General features: G+C 44.1%; 1 protein-coding gene and 1 long non-coding RNA gene across 2 annotated transcripts in view; one reads left to right on the top strand and one right to left on the bottom strand.

Moving 5' to 3' along the window:
• The first annotated feature begins 370 nt into the window (after positions 1-370).
• On the top strand, positions 371-8,729 carry ankle1 (ankyrin repeat and LEM domain containing 1). The gene is made up of 9 exons (XM_060066344.1): positions 371-535; positions 1,110-1,262; positions 1,394-1,499; positions 1,706-1,826; positions 2,337-5,132; positions 5,869-6,037; positions 6,551-6,713; positions 7,518-7,650; positions 8,248-8,729. The coding sequence occupies exons 1-9, from the start codon at positions 471-473 to the stop codon at positions 8,412-8,414; spliced, it is 3,873 nt and encodes a 1,290-aa protein (XP_059922327.1). The 5' UTR covers positions 371-470; the 3' UTR covers positions 8,415-8,729.
• A 13,060-nt stretch (positions 8,730-21,789) lies between these two features.
• LOC132468616 (uncharacterized) overlaps positions 21,790-23,723 on the bottom strand; it is a 26,928-nt gene continuing 24,994 nt past the window's right edge. The window contains exon 4 of the long non-coding RNA XR_009528244.1: positions 21,790-22,650. This is a non-coding gene — a long non-coding RNA (uncharacterized LOC132468616). The remainder of the gene's footprint in view (positions 22,651-23,723) is intronic.

Below are 23,723 nucleotides of genomic sequence, written 5' to 3' on the forward strand. Positions count from 1 at the left end.
CTAAAGCCTTTAACCGAACAATTGCACAATAAACGGTCAAACTCTTGACATGGAAAATTATCATTTAAATCCACAAACAACATATGTGTAATCCGGGGCACACAAAGACTGGGACCAGAAGATAATTACTTTCTCTCCATTGAAACCCATTCATATTTTTCGATTTCATAGGTCCCGTGGGCTCTACCGGAAAGGGCGGGACTTCCGCCTGATTGACCAATGGGGAGCCCGGAAGGACGGGGCCGAGGGCTTGGAGGGAAGTTTAACCACAGGGCGAACTATGACAATAACAAAAGATCATGGGATTAATAATAAACATTGAATAGCTCGTTCAATGGACGCATGCTATCGTTGTCAATTATTATTAACGTTTATCCGTATTAATTGGCATCATGTTAGCTTTCTTTCCAGTCTATGGGTAAAGATAATGTTGCGATCTGAGACTACGTAGAGTGCGTGTGACGATAACAATGGACCAAAATAAGAAGAGACTGGGGAGCCAACTGTGTAAAGCCGTGAAGGATGAGGACCCAAGGTGAAGTATTGTGGTGCCTTATTGATTGTCCCCCGACATGTGCTCTCTGTATTCACTCTGTGCTTTATACATCCTTGTAACACGGTCTCCACCAAGCCTGGAACGAAGATCTTTAAACAGTGAATGAATGGCGAGCCATTCATTCACTTGGTATAAGGGTGTTCCTTATAACATGTTCTCCACCAAGCCTGAAACAAAGAGCTATTTGCTTAAAATGTTGAATGGTCAGCCATGGTCAGCTATTCCAGGGTTTTGATCATTGGAATAGTTTCCTCACTCCTCACTACTGTACAAAGGGCCCTCCATATGAACATGTAAGCCTTATCTGACATTTTAATGGTGATCATCTCATTATATTGTTCCTCAAAGGAAACCTTTCGATCAAAATGCCTTTTGGTTTTATGAAACTAAAGTTGTTGAGACAAAACGCCTTTTAGATACTAATCAAATCGTGCACATATTTCACTAAGAAGTACGAGTTTGAAATGGGACAATCCGGACACAACAGACACTGTTGCAGAACCGACCAACCTGGTTAAAACGCCCCTCTCTGTTCCCTCTGTTGGTCCGGCAGGTCTGTGCAGGCGCTGCTCTCGCGGGGCGCCAGGGCCGACGTGGTGGGCACCAGGGGCGTGGCGGCGGTGCACCTGGCCGTGGGGAAGGAGACGGAGAAGAGCATCCGTTGCCTGAAGCTGCTGCTCCAGCACGGAGTGGACCCCAACGCCAGGTAGGCATGATGGCGTTTCATTGGGTTTCGTTGTCAACTCGCAGTGTTGTTGACGTCGATTTGAAGGAGACTTCATGTGGTGTGTGGGTGGTGACGGCGATGGTTTGTGTTGTGTTGTGTTGTGGCTCCAGGTCTTCCGAGGGTCTTACACCCCTCCATGTGGCTGCGCTGTGGGGGTGTTACCAAAACGTCAAGCTGCTGTTGGCCAATGGAGGGAACCCCAATGTTACCGACCAGGTCAGAAAGGGGTTCTTTAGCTGCATGTCAAATACTTACACTGGGACCAGTCTCGTATTTTTTGCTCTGCATAAGGAAGATGTTTTGTCATTTCTGTGGGCGTGTCATTTCTGTGGGCGGAACCAACCTCACCAGCGCCTTAATGAATCAACTCGCACAGATATTGATTTGCTGCTTACATCTGTTGTATCTTCCACCGGGGGCAGGATGGGAACACTCCGGGGCAGTTTGCAGAGCAACAGGACAACCGCAAGTGTGCCCAACTCCTCCAGAGCCACCAGACACAGTCCGCAGACGGCGAAGAGGATGTGACCTGTTTCCAATACTGTAAGGCATCGGGGTGGGGGGTCGGGCTTAGCTCAGGAGGTAGAGCAGCTGTCTTGTAACCGACAGGTTGCTAGTGTTGATGTGTCCCTGAGCAAGACACTTAACCCTAACTGCTCCTGACGAGCTGGCTGTCGCCTTGCATGGTTGACTCTGCCGTCGGTGTGTCAATGTGTGTGTTAACTGATGTAAGTCGCTTTGGATAGAAGCGTCTGCTAAATGCCCTAATTGTAATTGTAAGGAGTTGGATCATGAGCTGGATCTTAAATGAGTTATTTAGCATCAGATGTTTGGACTCATTTATCTTCAATTACAAAAAATGAATTGTACTTGGTTTTGATGGTCATTTCGTTTGGTTTCGGGGGTCTTTTCTCATCATCGGAGAAATTAGCAGTCTGATGTTTTTCGATGGGAAAAACTAAAAAGTCAAAAATTGTTAGGAAAGCCCCTAGCAGGAACGCTGTTGTTCTAGAATTATTGAATCTTATCCATTCTTCATCTCTGTCTCCCCAGCTCTATACTCGGACCAGACGGACGTGTCGAGCTACCCCGACTCGGAGACCAGCCTCAGCTCGCGCTCCTCCATGATCAGCGACTTTGGCGACGACCCGCTGAGCAGCACCAGACACTCTGCCCTGTTCGACCTCCGCGTACCGAGCCAACCCACCCCCTGGTGGAGACGGGGGCCCTCGAACGGCCAGGGCGACGCCAACCCCACCGGGGCCGGGGGTCCGGGCCGAGACTGGAACCAAAACAAAGAGTGGGCGTGCGGCGACGGTCCCTCGTTTCTGTCCAGCACGCGCGTGTCCACGGTGGGCTGCGCCTCCGCCGGGCCGGCTCCCCGAGAGGACGTGTCGTTGGGGGACGTCACGTGGGCGCCAAACCCCTTGGAGGGCCCGTCGCTCCTGTCGAGCACGCGCATGTCTACGGCGGGACCCGTTCCTCCCTATCATAATGTTGAGGCTCCGTTCCAAAGGGGGGGTTCACACCCTCTAGGGCTTGAGGGCCGACTTTCGGCCATAAACGGAGACGCTCCGGCGGTCGCTGTCGCCGGCCCCTCCAGGCGAGCGAGCCGCAAGAGCGTCAGTTTCCGCGAGGCGGCCGAGTATTTCCCCGTTTCCAGGCCGGACTCCGCTGAGCCTGCGTTCGACACGGCGCCCTTTGACTCCTCCCAGGACGCCGACTTTCTGAGCTCTGAGCGCCTGGTGACCGTCCTGCAACGGCAGGGCATCGACGTGACCTCGCCCGACCACGTGCACGTGTTTGACTGGGACTGCGGCGAAGACACAGAGGGGGACATGGAGAAAACGGTGATGAGTAACTTCCATTTGGCCGGGGGCGAGGAGACAGACGAGGAGGAGGAGGAGGAGGAGGAGGAGAGGGAGGAGGTGGAGGTCGGACGTCAGACCCAGGCGGCGGTACAGCCCCCCGGTGGTGTCCCAGGCGGCGGCGGCGGCGGCGGCGGCGGCGGCGGCGGCGGCGGCGGCGGCGGCGGCGGCGGCGGCGGCGGCGGCGGCGGCGGCGGCAGCAGTGGGAGTCACTACAGCAGCTGTGACAGCGACCATTACACGACCGCCCACTACACCACGGCCCACGGAGGCCTCGTACCGTCCAGCCGTTCCGCTTCCTCCTCCTCCTCCGAGGCGGAGTCAAAGCTGGACAGAGCAGAGGAAGTACCAGCCCGGGTGGGCAAACCCAGCCGGTCTGACCAACCGCCTGCCACTGACTCTGAACCCGAACCCCCTCGGGACGTCTCAGAAAAGGCGGTCAATAGCGCGAATGAGGACGGTGTCGGCGACGAAGCCACCGCCCGAGCCCGCCGCAGTCCCGTCGCCCAAGCGGCCGGGGGCCCCCCCGAAGACCCCGACACCCCCTTCACCCCGAGCCCGTTCGTGACGGGCCGGACCCGGTCCAGGCTGAGCCGCTGCTCGGTGAGGTGCAGCAGCGGCGGCGGCGGCGGCGGCGGCGGCGGCGGCCGGACCCTGGAGAGCCTCCTCTCCGACGCGTCCCTCTTCGAGGCCACGCTGCCCACGCCGGTCAGGACCGGCCGCAAGACGCCCCGGTCTCAGAGCAGCGACGACGTGTTCTACCACAGCCCGCGGCCGCGCGGCTACGCCCAACCGAGGGGCGACGGCAGCAGGGATCTCTCGGGGAGCTCCTTGACCTCCGACCTCCAGTCGTCGCGGTCCAGCTCGGGGCTGAGCGACAGCCAGGCGGACACCTTCATCCTCCCGCGGGGCGGGGCTGAGCCGTCGCAGAGTCTGCCCGACACCCTCATTCTGGAGAGGCAGCCGGACTCGCAGAGCCTTCACTGTGAGGATTACCTCAAGTCCTACGCGCCGAAGGTGGTGTGTCACGATATCAGAGAGGAGGAGGAGGAGGAGGAGTTTCTGACCGACGACCGGACGAGCTCCGACGCGGTGAATCCGCGGGAGGAACCGAACGCAGCGGCGGCAGCGGCAGGAGCTGAGCGGCAGGACGTCCCGGGGAGCAGAGGGAAGCCCTGGATCACGGAGGGCAGCGACACCGACGGCGACCCCAGCAGCAGCAGCACCACCTCCTCCTCCTCTCCGACGGGCTCGTCGTCCGCCAGCTCGTGCTACTTCTCCCCGAGGAGGCCCCGGGAGGGCTCCTCCGACACCCCGGGCGCCACGGGCTGCACCCCCAGGTTCAGCATGAGCCGGCTGTCGCTGGGCCTCCGCCGGTCCCAGGGCCACCTGGCCCCCGACCGCCACCCCCGGGCCTACACCCCCGGGGGGCGGCCCGCCGCCCCGCCCCCGGAGGAGCCCGTGGAGTACCTCTACACGGACACGGAGCAGGGCCACGAGCTGATCGAGACGCACATCCCCCCCAGGGCCAACGCCTCCCTGTGCAGCAGCAGCCTGAGCGGCGGCGGCGGCGGCGGCGGGGAGCCCGGGGCGGAGGAGACGGTGCTGTACGACTGGAGGTCCCTGAGGGCCGACGTGATGGGGGGCAAGGAGAACCAGGCGCCGCCGAGGAGGGGGGGTGAGGAGGAGGAGGAGGCGCAGCTGCAGAAGAAGAAGAAGAAGGAGGGGGAGGCGAAGGAGGAGGAGGAGAGGACGAAGAGAGAGGAGGAGGTGAAGGGGGGCAGAGCGTTGCCGCCGGATACCCCGGGGATGACGGACAAGGAGCTGAGGCGCCGGCTTGTGGCGCTGGGGGAGAGCCCGGGGCCCATCGGCACTCGGACCCGGCCCGTGTACATGAAGAGGCTCCGTCGTCTCGTCCTGGAGTCGAACTCGCAGGCGGCGCCTCAGCAGCAGCTCAAGCAGCCGGACCACACGCACACAGGTAAAGTATGTTTTTGTCTATTTGAAGATAAGTGAATTGGTAGGTGATTTACAAACAGAGTACTAAAGTGTGACGTCACGTTTCCATAACAACCGATATTGGGTTCTACACAAACCAAATTTACAAGGGGAAATCCTATGCCGATTTCTATAAAATCATTCATTTTACAGAAAATGAATGATTCTTTTTGCGAATTGATTTGCGAGTTTGCTTTACCAATGATGTAAGTAATATTGAGAATAGATTGTCTTCATATTAAAAAAAAAACCTAAAGTAACGTTTTCAAACTTTTCTTTTAAATACCCCTGGGGAATACCTCTTGACCTCTTGAAATTGATTTATTTTCATTTTAAAAGAAACAACACATTGCAGCAATGGAAAACGCCATCTCTCGTTCAGTTGCTTAAAATCCGGTTGCCAGGACAACGTGACGTTTTCACTTTAGTACTCTATATTATATACCTATTATTATATACCTATTTTATAATAGGTTACATTTCAAAATGATCAAATAGTCAAATAACATAAAAAAAAGAAAAAAAAAGGCTAAGTAAGTAAAGGCTATGAGACCAGTCACACATTGCATTCTTTCTTTTTCTTGGAATATACTGGAATATAACTATTTGTCGACGTCTGTGAAAGTGTTACGCCCATTGAGTCTGTAATGCATGGAGGCTATACCAATACAATATAATGCCTGTACATTAAACTGAGTAATGTCCCGGCTCTGGCTCAGACTCAGGCTACAGTGTGGAGCTGAGCAGGGCCCTGAGGACCTTTGACCTCCCCGACTGCCACGCGGCCGAGATGGAGCTCTGCCAGCAGTTCGACCAGCCCGACCAGAACAAGAAGTGGAGGGAGGGGGTCATCAAGTCCAGCTTCAACTACCTCCTTCTGGACCCCCGGTCAGTCACCCGCTGTCCCTCAGGGCCTCAACAGCGCCCCCATAGGGCACTACTCTGTTCAGTCATCGCGTTAAACCCGCCCCGTATGAGATCAACGGTTTTGATTGGCCGGACACACGGCTGTTTTTAAATACAACAGTAGCGACCCGATTCATGTATTTAATTTGACTAAAATAGTTTGAGAGTCATCTTATACAATACATATTATAAAAAATTAACAATGGAGTCGTAAGGGAGTTCGAGTCCTAAAAACCATTTCGGTTGGAACTTCAATTTCAAGTCTACTCGCAGGCCGACTTAAGCTACTTCTATTACTTCTAACTAATTTCACATTTTTAACATAAGCTGCTGAATTAAGATTATAACTCGCAAACAGTTGAGGTACCCGAGATTAGATGGATGACCCTAAAACCCTCAAACCAAAAGCGTCAGGCTCTCTTTATGTGTGAAACGATGGAGCGTGTCACCCCGGTATCCTCTTAACGAATGCGTATGTTCCGGGCGTCCTCCCAGGGTGACGAAGAACCTGCCGTTCCGCAGCCGCAGCATGTCGCCCCAGGAGTGCTTCCACACCTTCGTGCACGCTGTGTTCTACGTGGGGAAGGGCAAGCGCTCGCGGCCCTACAGCCACCTGTACGAGGCCCTGGAGTACTTCAAGGGGGACAAGACCTCGAAGGTACCGCCCGTCCACACCGTGGAAATCCAATACAGCATTCATTGACTTCCTATGTGAACTGAAAAATGCATAGCAGATAATTAGGAGCAGTTGAACAAGGGGCGGGAATACATAAGCTTCGGCTTCCTATCACTCCTTTTCGGACACGGACACTACATTTATTTTATAAATATTGTTTATGACACTTTATAATTATTGTTGTTTTGTGTTATGTGTATTTTTTCATGATGTGTCATACTTGCTTTTCTTATTTTTTTTGTTCGACTTGAATGAATGAAGGAATGAATATGTATTACTCAATATATTCAATGTTAGTGCAGCAGAAGGTAAAGTGACAGACCACTTTCCCATTGCAATGGTGTCAATATTTAAATTTACATTGACATTTAGGGCATTTAGCAAAGGCTTTTATCCAAAGCGACTTACAATAAGTACATTTGCCTGGAGAAAGAGAAGCGATAAATCACTGTCGGTACAGTAAGGATGCTCATAGAAACAAGTACCAAGCACTTACAATTGCTAGGTGAACCCATTGCCCGTATACAACAAAGAGAGCTGATAAGATTTCCATTGCATTGGTGTCACTGGCTGTCAATGTTTCTGTGAATACTTTAATTCAACAAGAAATTAAACTAAGCTAATTAGAGGTTTAATAATGTTTTTTTTCCCAATTGTGTGTTTATAGGTCTACAATACTGAATAATAGTTAAAAAAAATAAAAAACTGTATAAAGGGATCATTGCATACTAATCACAATGTGATAATCCTCTTGTGTCGAACCTCGTTCCGGCCCCTCCCCTTCAGAAACTGTGCTCCAAGGTGCAGCACATCCTGCAGGTGTGGCGCGAGGACCAGGGTGTCGTCTCCCTGCACTGCTTCCAGAACGTCATCCCCGTGGAGGCCTTCACCCGCGAGGCCTGCATGGTGGACGCCATCGGTCGGTGTGCGCGCGTGCTACGAGGCACGCGCGCCTCCTAGCACGTTTTATTCCTATGTTTTATTCCTCCGGTAAAGGGGTGATGTTTATGTTATTCCGCCAGGTGTGTGTGCGTGTGATAAGCAAGCCGAAAGTCGGCCCCTTTTCATGTGTTTTGGGTGACATCACAAGTGGGCGTGTCCAACTAGATGTGTGATGGATGGATCAGTCGACCAGCGTACCCGGTGGACTGGAGCAAATGGTCCCGACCCAGCCAGCATGTATCCAGGACGGTGGACACGCCCACTTGGGATGTCACTAAGGCGCGGGGTAGAGCAGTTTTGCAAACGGCTTGTAATGGCTAAGCACACTCACACCCGGTGGCATAATCTCACCTGTAAAACAAGATGCGATACATTCTATCGACGCTAGCTAAGCCAACCCAAGCAAAGGAGCTTCTAAAGTAGTGACATCATGAAGGCAAAAATATAAAGCATTATTCCAGTGTGTCATGTATTATTTTAGCCGTTTCTGTGCCAACTATGAAACGTACATTGTTGAACCTGTGAGCCGCTGTAGCTAACTCGCTAACCAAAGTCTCCTCCAATGACCTTGCAGGGCTGAAGATGCTGACCAACCAGAAGCGAGGGGACTACTACGGCGTGGTCTCCACTTGGCAGGCCAGGAAGAGGCGGGAGCTCGGTGTGCACCTGCTCTACCGGGCCATGCAGATCTTCCTGGCAGAGGGAGAGAGGCAGCTGCGGCCTGCAGACATCAGACAGTAGCGCCCCCTACTGGATGGAGGGTGAATTACGAACACTTTCTGATTCAGGTTAAAGGAGACTCGTATACCACCAGTGAGTGGGATCGGCCTTACAAGCCGTTTCGAAAATCGGCCCCATATGACATCACTAGTGGGCGTGTCCGCCTAGATCTGTGCTGGATAGATGAGCAACGTTTGCTTCAGTCCAATGGGTAGGCTGGTAGACTGATCTATCCAGCACAGATCTAGGTGGACACGCCCACTCGCGATGCCACATGGGGCAGATTTTTGAAACGGCTTGTAAGGCCAATCACACTCACAGCTGTTGGTATAATATGTCTTCTTTTAAAAAGAAAACTGTTTTGTCATGCAGGGAAATGTTGTAAGTATTTTAGATAAGGCAAGCTTTCCACTGAACTCTTGTTTCCATCATGTTTGATTTATCGTTGTGGTTTAACTTTTTGCTGCTGCGGTCCTTTTAGCAAGGCCACACTTTTCATGAAATGTACTTAGCGCTACTAACTGCACTCCGACTGCTTCTTTTGATCCTGCTACTACCCCCAATAACGAAACGTATCAAGTACTACTTATCAAGGCCTTTGCATACCAACCGATTGAAGACTTTGCTCAAGAAAGGAGCTTTTAAATCTCCTTGGACTCAAAGTTCTTTCAAAATGACTTATTTGCAAATGTTGCAACTAGATCCATTATTGTCACACCCATACAGGGTGGCCACGTGCTACTTTATAATAATCTGATGCCTAATGTCTCGGAAAATGACTTTCTAAACAGAGTGTGACTGCGTGAGGGTCTGGCCTGCTGAAAACCCAAAGCCATTTGTTTTTTATCGTCTTGTAGCAGGACTTGGGGAAACAGGGTCTGCATGATGGTAGCCGTGGTTGGTTGGATATTGAATGGCATTGTGATGCAGTATCTGACAGTGCTGGATGCATTGTTCCATTCTAATAGATTTAGATGGGGAACATGCAGAAGCTAAATTGATGTTGATGGGAATATACATTCTTCATACCGTTTCCAAACCCGCAGCTAAGCACTCAAGTTTGTTTTGTAATTTTGTTAGTTTTGTCTAGAATTGTTGTTACTGGGCACTGTCGTTGACCTTGGTGTATGAATCAATGTTTTTCATTACACAGCTATTCTGTCTTTTATATTTCAGGCGTTTTCCTTAATTTCATGATCTGAGGGATTTTGTTGCATCATTTGTAGAAATGTTTTATTGAAAATGCATTATGTTTGGATGGGTGCCATGATTGTTTTAGATACTAATACTAGTAGCAATGTTTCTTGTATATGTTTGCTAAAAGATCCCCTTTTAACCTCTTGACCTCAGGTTTGTGAATTAGGGAGTACCACTACTGGAATCGCTCATCGGTGCTTTTTGCTCATGAGGTTGATCGATGTTTTATGTATTAGGATAATATTTTGATATGGTTATTTTGCCTGGTCGATTTTGTATGGTCATTTTAATTTTTTTTTTTGTTTGGCAAAAAAATATGTTCAGCTCCTCCTCTTGAATGAACAGCTTTAAATTGGATTGATGTGCAGCTATGAAAATCTGAAAAAAATCAAGCCCAAACAGTGCAATATCATCCCACTGCAGACACAAAAGGGCGTTCTCGTGTGGTGGGAGTTCCCGTTTACGCAGACTGGAACGCCCCCTTCTTAGTCTTCGTCGCCTTTCTTGCTGAACTGTATTAAAATGTCAAAGTGTACTACTCCGAAACCATGTAAATAAACGTCCAAATCTTTTCAAATCTTATTTGGAAAATAACTTCTTCTTACAATTTATTCGTTACCAGCATTCGTAGTATTGATCAGTAGTGAAATAGTCTGCTATAAGACGTTGACGTCGCTTAGCAACCGAAGACGCTAGGGTTGACAAGTTACCGGACTGCTACCCATGCAAGTGAACGGAGCGTTCCACGGCATTGAGAAGACCCGTGTAATAAAGGCCTATAAAATGTCTGTTCATGGCATAGATTTCTCCTCAGATTAGGCCAATAAAGCAATGATAACAAAAACAAAAAGAACACAAACGCTCGATCAAAGGCCCGACGCAACCCGGCGGGCCGGGTCGGGTCAATCCAAACCCTCATTGTTTAACATGAATTGGCTAAACAAATGACCACTGTAGCATATTTAAACACAATTCAAATTGTGCAGAGAATTTTTTTCCATTGGTCATTCTCAGTGGCGGCTGGCGATCAAACATGTTGGTGGGGCACAGTAACAGACAGGGGTTCTGAGGTTTCCCCCCCCCCCATATTTTTTTTGGAATTTAATAGATTTGATTTTCTGGAACCGTCACATTACCGTGGTGGAGAGGTTTGCGTGTCCCTGTGAACCTGAGGGCTATGTTGTCTGGAGCCTTGTGCTCCTGGTAGGGTCCCTCATGGCAGAGTGGTCTCAGGTGAGGGGCCAGACTAAGAATGGTTCAAAAAACTCCAATGAATAACATAAGAAGAGGAGATGTGACCCGGCCCGGAGGAAGCCCGGGGCCCCCGTCTGGAGCCAGGCCCAGACGGAGGGCTCGATGGCGAGTGCCTGGTGGCCGGGTTTGCCACGGAGCCCGGTCGGGCACAGCCCGAACAAACTACGTGGCACCCCCGATATTGTGCCACGTAGAATATCGTGGCACGATATAAGGGGTAACACTGTCGATATTCATCAAATAAAACATAGGGGTAACACTATTGTTTTTCTTTGGTCGTCATGAAAAAAACAAAAGGGGTAACACTGTTGTTATTTATTGGTTGTCATGAAAAAAAACATAAGGGGTAACACTGTCGTTTTTTAATGGTCGTCATGAAAAAAAACATAAGGGGTAACACTGTTGTTTTTTATTGGTGGTCATGAAAAAAAACATAAGGGGTAACACTGTTGTTTTTAATTGGTCGTCATGAAAAAAAACATAGGGGGTAACACTGTTGTTTTTTATTGGTCGTCATGAAAAAAAACATAAGGGGTAACACTGTTGTTTTTAATTGGTCGTCATGAAAATAAACATAGGGGGTAACACTGTTGTTTTTCTTTGGTCGTCATGAAAAAAACCACAAGGGGTAACACTGTTGTTTTTTATTGGTCTTCATGAAAAACAACATAAGGGGTAACACTGTTGTCTTTGTCAAATAAAATATAAGTCGTTTTTTATTGGTCGTCATGAAAAAAAACATAAGGGGTAACACTGTTGTTTTTAATTGGTCGTCATGAAAAAAAACATAGGGGGTAACACTGTTTTTCTTTGGTCGTCATGAAAAACAACATAAGGGGTAACACTGTTGTCTTTCTCAAATAAAATATAAGTCGTTTTTTATTGGTCGTCATGAAAAAAAACATAAGGGGTAACACTGTTGTTTTTAATTGGTCGTCATGAAAAAAAACTTAGGGGGTAACACTGTTGTTTTTCTTTGGTCGTCATGAAAAAAACCACTAGGGGTAACACTGTCGTTTTTTATTGGTCGTCATGAAAAAAAACATAAGGGGTAACACTGTTGTTTTTAATTGGTCGTCATGAAAAAAAACATAAGGGGTAACACTGTTGTTTTTTATTGGTCTTCATGAAAAACAACATAAGGGGTAATACTGTTGTCTATGTCAAATAAAATATAAGTTGTTTTTTATTGGTCGTCATGAAAAAAAACATAATATGGTAACACTGTTGTTTTTAATTGGTCGTCATGAAAAAAAACATAGGGGGTAACCCTGTTGTTTTTCTTTGGTCGTCATGAAAAAAACCACAAGGGGTAAAACACTGTCGTTTTTTATTGGTCGTCATGAAAAAAAACATAAGGGGTAACACTGTTGTTTTTCTTTGGTCGTCATCAAAAAAAACACAAGGGCTAACACTGTCGTTTTAATCAAATGAAACATGAAGGGTAACACTGTCGTTTTTATCAAATGAAACATAAGGGGTAACACTGTCGTTTTTTATCGGTCGTCATGAAAAAAACATAAGGGGTAACACTGTCGTTTTTATCAAATGAAACATGAGGGGTGACACTGTCATTTTTCTTTGGTCGTCATGAAAAAAACCATAAGGGGTAACACTGTTGTTTTTGATTAGTCATGAAAAAAAACACAAGGGGTAACACTGTTGTTTTTTATTGGTCGTCATGAAGAAAAACATAAGGGGTAACACTGTTTTCTTTGTCAAATAAAATATAAGGTGTACCACTGTCGTTTATCATTGATCAACATGGAAAAAACATGAGGGGTAACTCATTCGTTTTTTATCGGCCGTCATGAAATAAACATAAGGGGTAACACTGTCGATATTCATCAAATAAAACATAGGGGTAACACTATTGTTTTTCTTTGGTCGTCATGAAAAAAACAAAAGAAAAACACTGTCGTTTTTTAATGGTCGTCATGAAAAAAAACATATGGGGAAACACTGTTGTTTTTTATTGGTCGTCATGAAAAAAAACATAAGGGGTAACACTGTTGTTTTTTATTGGTCTTCATGAAAAACAACATAAGGGGTAACACTGTTGTCTTTGTCAAATAAAATATAAGTCGTTTTTTATTGGTCGTCATGAAAAAAAACATAAGAGATAACACTGTTTTTAATTGGTCGTCATGAAAAAAACATAAGGGGTAACACTGTCGTCTTTATCAAATGAAACATGAGGGGTGACACTGTCATTTTTCTTTGGTCGTCATGAAAAAAACCATAAGGGGTAACACTGTTGTTTTTGATTAGTCGTCATGAAAAAAAACACAAGGGGTAACACTGTTGTTTTTTATTGGTCGTCATGAAGAAAAACATAAGGGGTAGCACTGTTTTCTTTGTCAAATAAAATATAAGGTGTACCACTGTCGTTTATCATTGAAACATGAGGGGTAACTCTTTCGTCTTTTATCGGCCGTCATGAAATAAACATAAGGGGTAACACTCGATATTCATCAAATAAAACATAGGGGTAACACTATTGTTTTTCTTTGGTCGTCATGAAAAAAACAAAAGGGGTAACACTTGTTTTTTATTGGTCGTCATGAAAAAAAACATAAGGGGTAACACTGTTGTTTTTGATTCGTCGTCATGAAAAAAAACACAAGGGGTAACACTGTTGTTTTTTATTGGTCGTCATGAAAAAAAACACAAGGGGTAACACTGTTGTTTTTTATTGGTCGTCATGAAGAAAAACATAAGGGGTAACACTGTTTTCTTTGTCAAATAAAATATAAGGTGTACCACTGTCGTTTATCATTGATCAACATGGAAAAAACATGAGGGGTAACTCTTTCGTTTTTTATCGGCCGTCATGAAATAAACATAAGGGGTAACACTGTCGATATTCATCAAATAAAACATAGGGGTAACACTATTAGGGGAAAACACAATATCTTTAATTTGAAACGTAATGCTATCATGTCTATTGCACTTATATAACCACAGACATGTTAAAATTATAAATCTCAGTGGGCAGTGGAGAGAGCTGTGAGCTAACCCCCTGGAGACCGGGGTTCAAGTCCGGTTGATGTCCTCTGTTGGAAGACTCTTATCTCTATTTTATGCGAATTATAAAGTCTAGTATAACCATTGTGTTGACTTTATTCGGTGTCTTGATGGTGCATTGATAAGTTCGGAGGTTAATACTCTAAACACCCCAGGTTCGGATCCCTGCAAAAACGTCGACAGGGGTACCACTGTCGTTTTTTATTGATCAACATGGAAAAAACATGAGGGGTAACTCTGTCGTTTTTTATTGGCCGTCATGAAATAAACATACGGGGTAACACTGTCGATATTCATCAAATAAAACATAGGGGGTAACACTGTTGTTTTTCTTTGGTCATCATGAAAAAACTAAAAGGGGTAACACTGTTGTTTTTTATTGGTCGTCATGAAAAAAAACATAAGGGGTAACAGTGTCGTTTTTTAATGGTCGTCATGAAAAAAAACATAAGGGCTAACACTGTTGTTTTTTATTGGTCGTCATGAAAAAAAACATAAGGGGTAACACTGTTGTTTTTTATTGGTCTTCATGAAAAACAACATAAGGGGTAACACTGTTGTCTTTCTCAAATAAAATATAAGTCGTTTTTTATTGGTCGTCATGAAAAAAAACATAAGGGGTAACACTGTCGTTTTTTAATGGTCGTCATGAAAAAAAACATAAGGGGTAACACTTGTTTTTTATTGGTCGTCATGAAAAAAAACATAAGGGGTAAAACTGTTGTTTTTTATTGGTCTTCATGAAAAACAGCATAAGGGGTAACTCTGTTGTCTTTGTCAAATAAAATATAAGTCGTTTTTTATTGGTCGTCATGAAAAAAAACATAAGGGGTAACACTGTTGTTTTTAATTGGTCGTCATTAAAAAAAACATCGGGGGTAACACTGTTGTTTTTCTTTGGTCGTCATGAAAAAAACCACAAGGGGTAACACTGTCGTTTTTCTTTGGTCGTCATGAAAAAAACCACAAGGGGTAACACTGTTGTTTTTTATTGGTCGTCATGAAAAAAACCACAAGGGGTAACACTGTTGTTTTTTATTGGTCGTCATGAAAAACAACATAAGGGGTAACACTGTTGTCTTTGTCAAATAAAATATAAGTCGTTTTTTATTGGTCGTCATGAAAAAAAACATAAGGGTAACACTGTTGTTTTTAATTGGTCGTCATGAAAAAAAACATAGGGGGTAACCCTGTTGTTTTTCTTTGGTCGTCATGAAAAAAAACACAAGGGGTAACACTGTCGTTTTAATCAAATGAAACATGAAGGGTAACACTGTCGTTTTTATCAAATGAAACATGAGGGGTGACACTGTCATTTTTCTTTGGTCGTCATGAAAAACAACATAAGGGGTAACACTGTTGTCTTTCTCAAATAAAATATAAGTCGTTTTTTATTGGTCGTCATGAAAAAAAACATAAGGGGTAACACTGTTGTTTTTAATTGGTCGTCATGAAAAAAAACTTAGGGGGTAACACTGTTGTTTTTCTTTGGTCGTCATGAAAAAAAACACAAGGGGTAACATTGTTGTTTTTTATTGGTCGTCATGAAAAAAACATAAGGGTTAACACTGTCGTATTTTATTGGTCGTCATGAAAAAAAACATAAGGGAAATGATAAATAAACACACATACATTTTAATGTCATGTATATCCTCTTTATTGATGATTGATCATTGAGTATTGTCATCGCCTCAGTGGTGCAGTGGAGTGTACTCTGCCTAACCCACTGGCGACGGCGGCTCAATTTCTGTGGAAAATACAATATCTTTAATTTGAAACGTAATGCTATCATGTCTATTGCACTTATATAACCACAGACATTTTTAAAATATAAATCTCAGTGGGAAGTGGAGAGAGCTGTGAGCTAACCCCCTGGAGACCGGGGTTCAAGTCCGGTTGATGTCCTCTGTTGGAAGACTCTTATCTCTATTTTATGCAAATTATAAAGTCAATTATAACCATTGTGTTGACTTTATTAGGTGTCTTGATGGTGCATTGATAAGTTCGGAGGTTAATACTCTAAACACCCCAGGTTCGGATCCCTGCAAAAACGTCGACAGGGGTACCACTGTCGTTTTTTATCGGCCGTCATGAAATAAACATACGGGGTAACACTGTCGATATTCATCAAATAAAACATAGGGGGTAACACTGTTGTTTTTCTTTGGTCGTCATGAAAAAAACAAAAGGGGTAACACTGTTGTTTTTTATTGGTCGTCATGAAAAAAAACATAAGGGGTAACACTGTCGTTTTTTAATGGTCGTCATGAAAAACAACATAAGGGGTAACACTGTTGTTTTTTATTGGTCGTCGTGAAAAAATACATAAGGGGTAACACTGTTGTTTTTTATTGGTCTTCATGAAAAACAACATAAGGGGTAACACTGTTGTCTTTGTCCAATAAAATATAAGTCGTTTTTTATTGGTCGTCATGAAAAAAAACATAAGGGGTAACACTGTCGTTTTTTAATGGTCGTCATGAAAAAAAACATAAGGGGTAACACTGTTGTTTTTTATTGGTCGTCATGAAAAAAAACATAAGGGGTAACACTGTTGTTTTTTATTGGTCTTCATGAAAAACAACATAAGGGGTAACACTGTTGTTTTTTATTGGTCGTCATGAAAAACAACATAAGGGGTAACACTGTTGTTTTTTATTGGTCTTCATGAAAAACAACATAAGGGGTAACACTGTTGTCTTTGTCCAATAAAATATAAGTCGTTTTTTATTGGTCGTCATGAAAAAAAACATAAGGGGTAACACTGTCGTTTTTTAATGGTCGTCATGAAAAAAAACATAAGGGGTAACACTGTTGTTTTTTATTGGTCGTCATGAAAAAAAACATAAGGGGTAACACTGTTGTTTTTTATTGGTCTTCATGAAAAACAACATAAGGGGTAACACTGTTGTCTTTGTCCAATAAAATATAAGTCGTTTTTTATTGGTCGTCATGAAAAAAAACATAAGGGGTAACACTGTCGTTTTTTAATGGTCGTCATGAAAAAAAACATAAGGGGTAACACTGTTGTTTTTTATTGGTCGTCATGAAAAAAAACATAAGGGGTAACACTGTTGTTTTTTATTGGTCTTCATGAAAAACAACATAAGGGGTAACACTGTTGTTTTTTATTGGTCGTCATGAAAAAAAACATACGGGGTAACACTGTTGTTTTTTATTGGTCTTCATGAAAAACAACATAAGGGGTAACACTGTTGTTTTTTATTGGTCTTCATGAAAAACAACATAAGGGGTAACACTGTTGTCTTTGTCCAATAAAATATAAGTCGTTTTTTATTGGTCGTCATGAAAAAAAACATAAGGGGTAACACTGTCGTTTTTTAATGGTCGTCATGAAAAAAAACATAAGGGGTAACACTGTTGTTTTTTATTGGTCGTCATGAAAAAAAACATAAGGGGTAACACTGTTGTTTTTTATTGGTCTTCATGAAAAACAACATAAGGGGTACCACTGTTGTCTTTGTCAAATAAAATATAAGTCGTTTTTTATTGGTCGTCATGAAAAAAAACATAAGGGGTAACTGTGGTAACCCGGTCCTCGGTTGGACCGGGTTCCACGGACAAACGACACTTTGGTGTGAAGTATAAGCCATTTCAGGCATTTATTAACACTCACTTCCAATCAGACAAACAATGAAGGAGACGCGGTCTCTAGGGCCTCCGTGGGCCTCTAGGCTCTCTCCTTGCCACGAGCCCTTCCTTCCTGCACCCGACCCGTGCTGTGCTGTGCTGTGCCTCCTTTTAAAATGGCTCCCGTGCTTTCGGCCAGGTGTCCCCCAATCACCCTGATTGGGGTGCCGAAAGGGCTGCTCTCCATCGCCGGCTGGTGGGTGGGGGTGGTACACCCCGTCCTCCACGGTACCCCGGGCCCGTCCAGGCCGAGGACCACGTGGCGGGATGCCACATAACACTGTTGTCTTTGTCAAATAAAATATAAGTCGTTTTTTATTGGTCGTCGTGAAAAAAAACATAAGGGGTAACACTGTTGTTTTTAATTGGTCGTCATGAAAAAAAACATAGGGGGTAACACTGTTGTTTTTCTTTGGTCGTCATGAAAAAAACCACAAGGGGTAACACTGTCGTTTTTTATTGGTCGTCATGAAAAAAAACATAAGGGGTAACATTGTTGTTTTTTATTGGTCTTCATGAAAAACAACATAAGGGGTAACACTGTTGTCTTTGTCAAATAAAATATGTCGTTTTTTATTGGTCGTCATGAAAAAAAACATAAGGGGTAACACTGTTGTTTTTAATTGGTCGTCATGAAAAAAAACATAGGGGGTAACACTGTTGTTTTTCTTTGGTCGTCATGAAAAAAACCACAAGGGGTAACACTGTCGTTTTTTATTGGTCGTCATGAAAAAAAACATAAGGGGTAACACTGTTGTTTTTTATTGGTCGTCATGAAAAAAAACATAAGGGGTAACACTGTTGTTTTTTATTGGTCGTCATGAAAAAAAACATAAGGGGTAACACTGTTGTTTTTTATTGGTCTTCATGAAAAACAACATAAGGGGTAACACTGTTGTCTTTGTCAAATAAAATATAAGTCGTTTTTTATTGGTCGTCATGAAAAAAAACATAAGGGGTAACACTGTTGTTTTTAATTGGTCGTCATGAAAAAAAACAGAAGGGGTAGCACTGTTGTTTTTCTTTGGTCGTCATGAAAAAAAGCACAAGGGGTAACACTGTCGTTTTAATCAAATGAAACATGAGGGGTAACACTGTCGTTTTTATCAAATGAAACATAAGGGGTAACACCGTCGTTTTTTATCGGTCGTCATGAAGAAAACATAAGGGGTAACACTGTCGTTTTTATCAAATGAAACATGAGGGGTGACACTGTCATTTTTCTTTGGTCGTCATGAAAAAAACCATAAGGGGTAACACTGTTGTTTTTGATTGGTCGACATTAAAAAAAACACAAGGGGTAACACTGTTGTTTTTAATTGGTCGTCATGAAAAAAAACATAGGGGGTAACACTGTTGTTTTTCTTTGGTCGTCATGAAAAAAAACCACAAGGGGTAACACTGTCGTTTTTTATTGGTCGCCATGAAAAAAAACATAAGGGGCAACACTGTTGTTTTTTATTGGTCGTCATGAAAAAAAACATAAGGGGTAACACTTGTTTTTTATTGGTCGTCAAGAAAAAAAACATAAGGGGTAACTCATTCGTTTTTTATCGGCCATCATGAAATGAACATAAGGGGTAAACCTGTCGATATTGATAAAATAAAACATAGGGGGTAACACTGTTGTTTTTCTTTGGTCGTCCTGAAAAAAAACACAAGGGGTAACACTGTTGTTTTAATCAAATGAAACATGGGGGGTAACACTGTCGTTTTTATCAAATGAAACATAAGGGGTAACACTGTCGTTTTTATCAAATGAAACATGAGGGGTGACACTGTCATTTTTCTTTGGTCGTCATGAAAAAAACCATAAGGGGTAACACTGTTGTTTTTGATTGGTCGTCATGAAAAAAAACACAAGGGGTAACACTGTTGTTTTTTATTGGTCGTCATGAAGAAAAACATAAGGGGTAACACTGTTTTCTTTGTCAAATAAAATATAAGGGGTAACACTGTCATTTTCTATCAGTCGTCATGAAAAAACCCTAAGGGGTAACACTGTCGTATTTTATTGGTCGTCATGAAAAAAAACATAAGGGAAATAATAGAAAAAGACACATACATTTTAATGTCATGTATATCCTCTTTATTGATGATTGATCATTGTGTATTGTCATCGCCTCAGTGGACTGTACTCACCACTGAGGCGACAAACCGGCCTAACTTTCACCGTCAACACCGAACCCCTTCTTCTTCGCACGGTTGTCAAATTCCGTATCATTCGCTAGTTTGATTTTCTCAAACAGCAGTTTCAAGTACGGGTAGCATAGAACTAACGTTAGCCAAGTGGGGGCTCCATGATTGCTAAATCAAACGAGAGAGGTAAAATTGCCAATAAGGAAGGAAAGCATAGTATGCTTTGCGACTGTGCTTCGCAGTATGCCTTGCGAAACCCAGTATGCCTCTTGAAACACCTCGTGATTGGTCGATGAAACGCTACCAGGAACGCCTAAAGGGTGTTCTTGTGTCATGACGGAAACGCCCAAGCCTGCAGCTGGACCTTTCTCAAACAGTGTACGATTTCTCATATCCCGTCCTTTGTGTCCCTCTTGTGGACATAATAAATATTGAACCTTACCCAGCGGCTCGCGTTTGCATCTCATTCGTCTTGACGAGCCCATCGATAGAGTTCACTATCGTATACTCGGGAGAAACGCGTTGCACTTTTGTATTAAGGTAATGATATAACGGTTTAAAGAAAAACACAATATTGATAAATCTATTTTATGATCATGAGAGATTAGCTGTCATCAACGTTTAAGTCATCATTTGCACTTACGTACAATTACGTGTTCTCTGCTCCTCAGGCTCAGTTGACCTTACAGTGCCTTAATTCAATGCAACACAACAGACTTTATTATTTATCTGGAAAGATCTCTTAAGATAGAATTGTGTCCGTTTATATAATGGTAAAGTGTAAATGTTGAGAATCTTTCTTGAATTGCACCACAGATAAGCACACATCACTATACACTATTGCGTTTAGTGAAGTGTGATTTACATATAAGACTAAGTGAGTGTAACCAACTCAGTTTAATATTAACCCTGTATTGGCTGACCCCTTCTGTTTATGAAGATAATTGGGCTCCGCAGTTTTATTATCACCAACTGTACAGCAAATTATTAACTACATGCAAATCAATGCTTGCCTAATGCTTAATTTTCACTTCCTGCTTATAGATTTTCTGTTTCGTTTTTCATGGGTGTATACTTTGCAGGTGGCTAAAACCTGCCTATACAAATGGGACTAAATATAAGTATTCAGCGTTCATATCCGTTACCATCAGGGGGAAGAGAAGACCCATTGCCACATTGTCAAACTAAAGATTAGGGTTACACTACTATAATCAGCTTTACACAAAGCAATTCATCAACATCCAAGTGCCCTATGCACTTATCAGGCTCACCTATAGATACCCGTTTGATTAGAATTTAAGGAAAACAAATTGTGTATTAATTAGCAAATTAATAGGAAAGTTTTAATACCCCCAATGCTTCTAACTTCCATCAACAATAAAAAACGCAATTAAATCAGGAGTGCTTGCTAAAACAATGTGGTACAGTTCACGGTGAACTAGGCTACCGGTTTCACAGTTAGACAGATGTGATGGGGAATGTAATTGCAGTTTCTTATTGATGGGCTGGGCCTCTCTGCCTCCATACACAGACAAAAGCTATTAGGCTAATTGTTGCCGACACTATGCTGTGTAAGTGATACCAATTGAATAGCTCACAGGCATCCTGAAAAGAGACATTCAGTCCCATTATTCATCCCCTCACGATTTTAATCGATGGTTTGGCTTTTGAATGTGCACCGAATAAGTGAACCAGCGACAATAAGAACACACATAATCATCAATTGTCAGATTATTTTTATTTTTGAAATTGCAGAATGGTTTGAAATGCAGGGGTGATAGTGTGATGAGTTAAAAGAAACGTTGCTAAGAATTGGAAGCAATCAAAGAATGATTGAACCAATATACTTACCAGCTTGATGGTCCATTTCAAATCATATCTTTTTGAAAAAGCTATGTTTAGCTTTTTCAATGATCACTAATGTAATATAGTATTCTGATTGTCGTAGAAAAAGTATTTCTTTACACACTTTAATATACCTACATATATAACAGAACAAAAAAGTCTGCACTATCATAAAACACACGCAAAAAACATAAAAAGATATACCCCTGCCAATATCCCAGCTAGTAGGATCAAGATGCGTTCTGAATGGTCTTTTTGCCAGGTGGACGGTGGTGGAGTTCCTTTTTTTTTAATATGCAAATAAATAACATCATCAGCATACGGCGACACTATTCACAGTGACGGGCGGTCCGAGGAGGTCGGGGCCACAGTTGCATTCATCGTTCAGTGAGCTTTTCTTCATAGCCAAACCCACCGACAGCAATGAATGTTGATTGTGACCTTTGTTGTGGTTTGGGGGGCTGGACCTAGCCTTTCTTTATATTGTTCTTTAACGTCTTAGCGGAGCACGGGTCGAAAGGGAGGACGGTGTGTGTGTTTCCGACTGTGCAAAGCCGGTCAGCAGCCATGTTGGTTTTCCTGCTCCACGAGGCTGGTTGTGCGAGTGGGGGGGGGGGGCGGCCAGTGAATAGGCATTTCTAGCACACATTCTCCTTTTACAGCATGGAGGGACAAGGGCTGGCCACAGGGTACAATCAACGGTCGATGGTTTTGTGCCAATTTAATCCCAAACTCACCGACAGCGTTGAATGTTTACTGGGGCGAGCACAGACTTGACGGCGAGCCGTGCTGACAGATGTCTGCTCGGAGACGCATCGGCCAGGCGGCTCACTCCGGTCTCACGCATCGTTTGAGGGGTCTCTCTCTCTCTCTCTTTGCCTCGCTTTATTTCTCTCTCTCTCTCCCTCGCTTTATTTCTCTCTCTCTCTCCCTCGCTTTATCTTTCCACCCCTCTCCCTCCCTCTCTCTCGCTCTCTTCCTGATACAGCACTATCTTTTTTTATTCCTGCATTTCTACAGCATTATTCAAACATATACAGAACAGGTTACCACCTAAACCATAAAACATCAAGTAGCATCAGATGTGTTGGAGCAAGCAGAAGAATGTCCCTTCCTCTTGCACCTGGTATTCACCACGCTGCACCTGCGGAGGTAAAGGAAGATGGAGTTCAGATAACAGACACATGGATGTGTAGATACCTCAGTATGGATGAGACGAATGAATGATACAAATTTGAGCAAGGCTCGCGTTAATTGTGCTAACCACCGCATTGTCGCCGATGCGGGACTGAAATAGCACACGCAGGCCACCGACCGCAATTGAACAATTGATTCGACAATGATGACGAAGCCAGCCAGTGATTTCTCGTCCGATAAAGGGCGCCAGTCTAATTACTTTAGCTCGCCTTCCAGCAAACACCCCCGAAGTCATTACACCACCAGGCAACCAACAATAACCCGACCTGAGACACAAAAACCTCAGGTTCCGTTTATCTCAGAGCAGCAGCAGCAGTTGGAGGGAGAAGTCAGCCTGAAACCGCTGAGTCATAACGTCAACGTTTGTTTCTTTGTTTGTTCCGGTACACAGGGGGTGGTGGTGGTGGCGGCGGTCAGACCGATCCAGCGCTAGTCAGCGAACGGCACACGCCGCGTTCCGACTAGAGCAGAAACTCCTAACCCGACCCACCCTGGCTTCACAGCGGTTTCACAAAACGGTGGCAGTTGAAATGACTAAAGGCCTCATCGAAGACGCTTTACGCAAACTCAGCATGTATGTGTTCCCTGTTCACCCGGCCAAATCCTTACTCATCAACTGTTACTCACCATTCAAATGAACAGCCGACATTTAAGGCATGACAGAGCAGAATACAAGGAAAACAAGAAGAAAACTGGCAATGTGATTTAAAAATGAATCGGGCCACTTTTTGTTTTTACTATCGAGTACTATTTAGTCCGCTTTTAGCTAATTCCAGGGATTTCAGATGCATATACGGGTTGGAGCCTCTTGCTCAAGGATGCCTCCAGGATGCCCCCCCCCCACCCGCAAAGAGCAGAATAGCCGAGAATGCTGTGTTATTCAGAGCTAAACGCATAATGTGGCCGGGTTTTTGAGACAGCTCTTTGTGAGGCTACTTGAAATCATCGGCGTGTGTCGGTGTAATTGATTGGGCTCTAGAGCAGGAGGTAATAGCTTCCTGCCTCACTTAGGGATGCCGT

This window comes from Gadus macrocephalus, chromosome 12 (genome assembly GCF_031168955.1).
Source record: "Gadus macrocephalus chromosome 12, ASM3116895v1".
Taxonomy (NCBI): domain Eukaryota; kingdom Metazoa; phylum Chordata; class Actinopteri; order Gadiformes; family Gadidae; genus Gadus; species Gadus macrocephalus.